An 8,337-nucleotide genomic window follows, 5' to 3' on the forward strand; every position below is an offset into this window, starting at 1 on the left:
GTTCAATATAGAGTAAAGTGGGGCAAAAGTTCGAGTGGGGCAAGAGTTTCTTTTGAAGTTTTTGAGCTCAATTTAAATTATTTCTCTCGGGTGTCAAGGTTGTTCGAAGCCTTTTTGAAAAAGAGTCTTTCACTCCAAAAATTATGAAAATTGATCAATATTTCGAAAAGTTATGATAAAATGTTGGTTTTTGATCAAAAAATTTTAATATGCGATGGTCCTTCCAACGCATGGCATGGAATTGTAATGAAATCGAATTCGATATTTTATTTTGAAGCGTAACTAGGTATATTTTGAAGATGCTTTAGCATGTATAACTTTTTGAAAAAAGGATTTGAAAATCATGTTTTGCACATAGTGGGGCAAAAGTTCGAATTGTGGGGCAAGAGTTCGAGTCATGTGGCAACTTTAGGTAAAAAACTCAAATTCTGCAAAATGTCTATATTATCTCTAAAAATGATGGAATTAGTGAAAAAATTCGATCAGAGTTGAAAAAAAAAGTTGTTTTATCTTAATTTAGCGGAAAACTACTAATTTTTGGTGTAGTAAATTTAACCCTGATTTGGGTAAAATCCAAATCGTACTTTAAAGTGTATTCCAGTTCCAACATCGAAAATTATTTGGCTTTAGGTATTCCTATTATCAAAGTATCAAAATAGTGTGCTACGGTTAGCGAAATTCCACAAACACTAGATTCGAACTTTTGCCCCAGTGGTGGGGCAAGAGTTCGAATAAGAGACACACATACAAAAAGTATTGTAACTTAAAATTGAAAAGACATTTGGCGTAACTTTGTTCAGCAAAGTTTTAGCTCATGGATGGTAGAATCACCAAACGGTATTCATTTATTTATGTCTGCTTTGGTTTTTTGAAAAATATTGAATTTTCAACTAGGGTCGAACTTTTGCCCCACCTTACTCTAGAGATGTTCTTTACGATCCCTAATTACATATCGCGTCTAGTACTTTATAGAGCGCTAATATTTCAATTTTATAACTTGAGTAATAAAATTTTTCTAAACTCAAGCATGACCACGTGGTATTTGGACGACCCCAAAAAGCAAATCTGCTTCATTACGATGTCTATTTATGTGTTTATGCGTATTTTGAAATAATGGGCACATGCATTTAATAAAATAAGATGATAAAGTGTCCAAAACGCATAATTATCGTAATTGATTTTTCGTTTGTTTGAGAAACAACCTAAGTGCATGATTTTCAAAGTACTGTAGTTATTGTTTAAAGCATTATTATGATCGAATGATGGACTCAGATACCTTGTTTTGTGCATTTCTAAAGATCCTCATACTAAAATCGCAATGCTCCAGGTCAAAATTTCGAGGAAATCAGTTTTTTGTTGTTTTCCAACAATTGTGTCGAATGCACTTATGCGGTTTCTCAAACAAACGATTCAAATGTTTATAATGCAGAAAACTAATAAGAAATTACAGCTTTTAGCAACTTCCGTTACACACAAACAACGAGTTCGCTTAAAAGTAGTCCGAACCATCCGAACACTCCGTCCCCGTTCCCAACAATCTAAAAGATCGAGTCGAATCGATCAATTTCGACCACGAAATGGACACGTGTCAGGCATGCGGTATTCAGACGGACGATTCCTTGGTCCAGTGTGACCGATGCGATTCTTGGTGGCACTTCGGGTGCGTGGGAGTGAGTGATAGCATCAGTGAGAAGAGCTTCATCTGCACAAAATGCTTCAGCGCTACTCCCCCACCACCGCCGCCGCATCATAATGAGGTTTTGCGACTACCACCCACCGATACTATGTCCGTGTCGTCCAGAAGGTCGTCGATTTCTAATGCGAGTGCTCGAGCTCGACTAAATCTAGAGAGGCTCGAAGTTAAGAAAGTTCTCGCCGAGAAAATGCTGGACCTGGAGCTACGGGAACAAGAAAGGAAGATCGAACTCGCCCGCATGCAAAAAGAGGGAGAATTGGAACGCAGGAAGCTGGAGCTACAACGGGATTACGAGGAAGAGAAGCTACGTCTGATGGAGGAAGAGCTGCTTGATGCTGCTGATAGGAGTCTACGTTCCCAGCAGAGCAGTAATAGTAAGGTACGACAGTGGAGAAGTCAAATGCAACTCGGCGGAGCCTGTTCGACGATGCAATCCCCTGCAGCGAACGAGGTTCTGGGCGATCGTGAAGCACCGACTGCCACGACGACGACTACTACGACATCTGTGGAACGCATTACTACGGTAAGCGGCACCGGGGGTGAAACCAGCGGTAGGCAACCAGCCGGCGACTCTGGCATTGAAACAGCGACGCACTCAGTAGCGAGGATGGCAACGGGTACTGGAATCGGAACGGTTCGCAAGCAGCCATCGAACAGCGCACACAAAGGAGAAACGGTAAACTCTTTCCCACCCCCTCCGGCGGCTCCGGTAAGTGCAAAGCAAATGAACCCCTCTGGAGTGGTAAACCCGCATACTACAATAGCTGTATCAGCCCACGATAGCTTCAGTGTAGGGACTAGCAGGCCAGGTCACAATAGCTTTGTAACCACCAGATCAGAGTCAGGTTTAGGCGTTCCTCAGAGCAAATTCCCTCCTCTCTCTTCAAACACGGTTAGACAAACCCAATCATTGCATACACGCCCCTTGGAAAGCACATTTGCTTCTCTACCACATTGCGTTGAAGGTTCTTTTCGCCCTTCAAATGATTTGGGGGAACCCATGTCAACTTGTTTTTCGCGTCCGATCGTTTCTTGGCGACAGTCAATGCTCGGCCATACAATCGCCCGGCCGAAGCCACCGCGATTGATGTTTGATACAAGTGTATGTGATGAATCAGTGATTGTAACTTCGCAGCCCAATCAAGTTGTTCCTGAACGGTACCGTAATGAGTTTCCCGTTGGCGAGGCAGAATTTGGACCCGAAACGGCGACGACGATTCGACCAGCGCCGGTGATACCAGCACAGCGCACAGCGTGCGGTTCATCTCTAGGACTTTCCGGGATGAGATCGGACCCTCCGACAAGCGATTCACAATGGGGAAACAGCTTCGAAGTTCAACAGCCAAGTCAGAATGCCAGTGCGGGACAGGGATCATCGTCGTTCGTCACACCCAGCAATCCCGAGAGGCAACCAGGAACACATGTTCAATCCAGCATACGTCATCCAGTCGACGGGCCTTCTTCAACTCAGCTAGCAGCCCGGCAAGTAATGCCAAGAGATTTGCCGATGTTTTCTGGGAACCCGGAAGATTGGCCAGTATTCATCAGCTCGTTCGCCAACTCTTCCCAGGCCTGTGGATATACGGACGCTGAAAACTTAATACGTTTGCAGCGATGTCTCAAGGGACCAGCGTTGGAGGCTGTTAAAAGTCGCTTGCTGTTTCCTGCGGCAGTTCCCCATGTAATCGCTACTTTGGAGACACTGTATGGGAAGCCGGAACACCTGATTTTCATGCTACTCAAAAAGGTTCGAGAAGTTCCAGCACCGAGACCGGACAAGCTGGAGACCCTGATCGGCTTCGGGATAGCAGTGCAAAACCTGTGCGATCACGTGGAGATGGGACAACAAGTGGCACACCTCAACAACCCTACTCTTCTGTACGAGCTGGTGGACAAGCTACCGGCCAATTTGAAGCTGGATTGGGCGATGTTCAAGCAGCAAGCTCCGATCACCAACTTGCGAACATTTGCGCAGTTTATGTCAAGGCTGGTAACTGCTGCGGCAGATGTTACGCTCCACATGGATCCGAGAACGACGCAGCGTGGAAAGCCGGAGAAATCGAGGGAAAAGAATTTTTTGGGAGCACACAGCGGATCGAGAAGAACGGAGTATCCTACAAAGTCAGACGTTCCTGTAGGCCAGTCAACTCGGTCGGGGAATTTCGTTACGTGCCTTGTGTGCAAAGAACCTGGCCACAAGGTTAGGGAATGCAAAAAGTTTGCGGACATGACCGTGGAGAATCGCTGGAAAGCTGTTCAAACCCATTCACTTTGCCGAACATGCATTGGCGCGCACGGAAAACGACCATGCAAATCCAAAAAACTGTGTGACGTGGACGGGTGTCAAGCGAGACATCATTCTCTCCTTCATTCAGACGTTAACCAAGTGGAAACAGAGACTGCGCACGGAATCACCAATCATCACTTCGTGGATCGTTCGAGTCTTTTCCGAATTCTACCAGTGACGCTGTATGCCAACAACCGCTCTATCATGGTGTACGCCTTCCTCGACGACGGATCGTCGAGAACCCTGATTGAAGAGGATGTAGTGAAGTACCTGGGAAACGAAGGGGAAGTGAATCCACTGTGCTTGCAGTGGACGGCGAATGTCAAGAGAATCGAGAAAAAATCGATGAAGGTTAGCCTGGAGATTTCCGGAGAACAGAAGACGCATCTCTACCAGCTGGTCGATGTTCGAACAGTGAACCGTCTAGATCTTCCTCGACAGTCAATCCGCTACACGGAAATGGTGAAGAAGTACCCTTATTTGGGCGGACTACCAATCAAGGATTATGAAGACGCTGTTCCTAAAATCCTCATCGGTAACGATAATTCATATCTTGCCGCCGTGTTGAAGATTCGCGAAGGCAATCCTCAAGAGCCCATCGCCGCAAAAACACGTCTGGGATGGACCATCTACGGATCGGTGCCAGACAGCAGTAAGAACGCATTGACCTTCCACATCTGCAGCTGCGAATCGGATTCATCGCTTCACGAGCTGGTGAAGCAATATTTTTCTGTGGAGAGCCTCGGGGTGAAGATTGTCGACGGTCTACAGTCACGAGAGATCCAGAGGGCAAATCGCATACTGGAGAGCTCGACGAAGCGGATCGGGCAGCGCTACGAGACCGGCTTGCTTTGGAGGTTCGACGTGTTTGAGTTTCCGGATAGCTATCAGATGGCCGTAAAACGAATGGTGTGTCTTGAACGGCGCATGGCGAAGAATGCGACTATAGGAGAAAGCGTGAGGAAGCAGATGGTCAAATACCAGGAAAAAGGATACATCCATCGGGCGACAGAAGCGGAATTGAAGGAAGCGGATCCAAGGAGGACTTGGTATCTCCCTTTAGGAGTAGCCTTAAATCCCAAGAAACCGGAGAAGATCCGAATATTCTGTGATGCTGCGGCTATGGTAGATGGAGTATCTTTGAACTCCATGCTTTTGAAGGGGCCAGATCTCCTGAGCTCTCTGCCCGCCGTTCTATTCGGGTTCCGAGAGAGACGCTACGCCCTCTGTGCCGACATCAAGGAGATGTTCCATCAGATCCGAATCAAGAAAGAAGACCAGCACGCTCAGCGACTGTTGTGGCGTGATTCCCCGGACGAAGATCCAGCAGTTTACATCATGGACGTCGCTACCTTCGGCTCTACCTGCTCCCCTTGTTCGGCCCAGTATGTAAAAAACATCAATGCTGTCGAACATGCAGCGGAGTTTCCAGCGGCAGCGGAGGCTGTTATCAAGAAACATTATGTCGACGATTATCTGGACAGCGCGGACACTATCGACGAAGCAGTGCGGCAGGCTGAGGAAGTGCGAATCGTTCATTCCAGGGGAGGTTTCCATATCAGGAACTGGATGTCCAATTCAGAGGAAGTTCTTCGACGGGTCGGGGAACCCAGTATGGCTACGAAAAAGCACCTGAGCCTGGATAAAAGCGGCGTAACGGAACGTATTCTGGGAATGCTGTGGTGTCCCGATAAGGATGAATTTACCTACTCCACGACCTTGGAAGTGGTCACTCATCCACCGACTAAGCGCATAGTTCTACGAGCGGTCATGAGTCTGTTTGACCCGTTAGGGTTGATGTCATTTTTTGTCATCCACGGCAAGGTGCTCATACAGGATATTTGGAGAGCAAAAACGAACTGGGACGAGCCAATCCCGGAGAGATTATGTCGAAGATGGTTCCAGTGGACGAAGCTATGTGAACAGCTAAACTGTGTTCGCATTGGCCGTTGTTATTTCCCGGATCGTGGTCCTGCAGACTTAGAATCGCTACAACTTCACGTTTTTGTAGACGCGAGTGAAGGAGCCTACGCCTGCGTAGCGTACTTCAGGGCTGTGTATAGCGGAAAGGTGGAATGTGCGCTGGTTGCGGCAAAATCCAAGGTGGCACCGTTGAAGTCCCTGTCCATCCCTCGTATGGAGTTGCAGGCCGCAATACTGGGTGTACGGTTGAAGAAGATGATTCGCGAAGCGCACAGTTTACCGATCGACGAATGTTTCTACCACACGGACTCCAAGAATGTATTAGCCTGGATAAATTCGGATCACCGAAACTATCGACAGTACGTGGCCGTCAGGATCGGGGAGATACTGACCGAGTCGAATGAGAGAGAATGGCGCTGGATTCCGACGAAGGAAAACGTTGCGGATGATGCTACGAAGTGGGGAAATGGACCCTGCTTTTCGCCAGCTTGCCGGTGGTTCCGAGGACCTGAGTTCCTGTACCGGTCGGAAGAAGAATGGCCGGTAGACAACCAATTCAAATATGAGACATCGGAAGAAATTCGGGCATGCCTGGTTCATCGGGAAGACACTAATACGGAAACGATTGAATGGAGTCGTTTTTCAAACTGGAAGCGACTGTGGCGAAGTGTGGCGTATGTGCAAAGATTCCTGAGCAACCTGCGGAAGAAAGTGCGTGGCGAACCTCTACAATACGGAACGTTGACGCAAGAGGAGCTGATTGCTTCAGAAACCTCTATTTGGCGGCAGGTACAAGAAGCAGCCTACGGAGAAGAACTTCGAGTACTGGAGACAGCGAAACGAGAAAGTGTACGAGCAAAATTGGAACGGAACAGCAAGCTACGTCAGCTATCACCTTTCCTGGATACCGCGGGAGTATTGCGCTCAGAGAGTCGCATTCAGAAGGCGTATTTTGCGTCATATGACACCAGATGTCCTATAATACTTCCCAAGGATAACCCAGTTACGGTGCTACTAGTAGAGTCGTATCATAGAAAGTACCTCCATGCGAACGGTGAGACGGTGCTAAACGAGATGCGGCAGCGGTTCTACATTTCCGGCCATCGAACGCTGATACGTTCTGTTACGAAACGCTGCAATCTGTGTCGGATTAGGAAAGCCGTACCCATTGTTCCACGAATGGCCCCGCTTCCTTCGGCTAGACTTCAGGCTTACGTTCGACCCTTTTCCTACGTAGGACTGGACTATTGTGGTCCCTTGGCAGTTCGTGTAGGCAGAGCAACAACGAAAAGGTGGATTGCTCTGTTTACGTGCTTGACTATCCGTGCCGTCCACTTGGAAGTCGTGCACTCACTCAGCACGGAATCCTGTAAGCTGGCTGTTCGTCGTTTCGTTGCCCGCCGTGGTGCACCTTCGGAAGTGTACAGCGACAATGGCACCAATTTTGTTGGTGCCAGTAACGAGCTTCGACGGGAGATAGAGAACATCGGTGCTGGACTCGCAGAAACCTTCACCAACACCCATACAAAATGGTGCTTCAATCCACCTTCAGCGCCCCACATGGGCGGGTCGTGGGAGAGATTGGTGAGATCGATCAAGACGGCGCTGGAAGCGATGTATACTACAAGAACTCCAGATGAGGAAACTTTCGCAACCCTGATCATCGAAGCGGAAGCCGTTGTGAACTCTCGTCCACTGACTTTCATTCCGGTGGATCCGGGACAGCGAGAGGCCTTAACGCCAAATCATTTTTTATTAATGAGTTCGAGCGGAGTAACACAGCCGGCGAGGGCATTGGAGGAGGCCAGTAAAGCGTGTAGGAACAGCTGGAATCTGTGTCGGGTCATGGTGGACTCGTTCTGGCGTCGGTGGATACGTGAGTATCTAACCACGATTGCCCGGAGGACTAGATGGTTTGAGGATGTGAAGCCGGTAGATGTTGGGGACCTGGTAATCGTTCTAGCCGAAGGAATACGGAATGGATGGACAAGAGGTCGGACCCTTGAAGTAATTCGAGGAACGGATGGTAGAGTACGGCAGGCAATCGTCCAGACGTCGACTGGAGTCATTCGTCGGCCGGTTGCGAAGCTAGCGCGTTTGGATATTGATGGTAACATTGGCCAGAGCAGTTCCGATCCAAGTTACGGGTCGGGGAATGTTGCCGATTTGAGAGCCACTGTTGAATGCCCCTCGTCTGAGTTACCACGATCGTCTATCTAACGATGATCGCTACCGCGTCGACGAGGAAGAATGGGCAAGGTTTGGATAGATATTTGCTATTGTTTTTGATTGGAACATTCTACTTTGTATCGTGATAGTACGGACAAGATTTATTAGCTAAAATTGTCATAAAACCTACAAACTACGTTGAATTAAAACTTGAACTTGAATAAATACCATGCAAATTGAACTAGTAAGTATAGCTTAAAGT

The 8,337-nt window shown here is 47.7% G+C and overlaps 1 protein-coding gene across 1 annotated transcript; it reads left to right on the forward strand.

Annotated features, from left to right (window-relative positions):
* The first annotated feature begins 1,577 nt into the window (after positions 1 to 1,577).
* LOC134292262 (uncharacterized) lies at positions 1,578 to 8,126 on the forward strand. Its single transcript, XM_062861301.1, has 2 exons — positions 1,578 to 2,405; positions 2,832 to 8,126. The coding sequence occupies exons 1-2, from the start codon at positions 1,578 to 1,580 to the stop codon at positions 8,124 to 8,126; spliced, it is 6,123 nt and encodes a 2,040-aa protein (XP_062717285.1).
* The last annotated feature ends 211 nt before the right edge of the window (positions 8,127 to 8,337 follow it).

The sequence above is a fragment of the Aedes albopictus genome, chromosome 1 (assembly GCF_035046485.1).
Source record: "Aedes albopictus strain Foshan chromosome 1, AalbF5, whole genome shotgun sequence".
Lineage (NCBI taxonomy): Eukaryota > Metazoa > Arthropoda > Insecta > Diptera > Culicidae > Aedes > Aedes albopictus.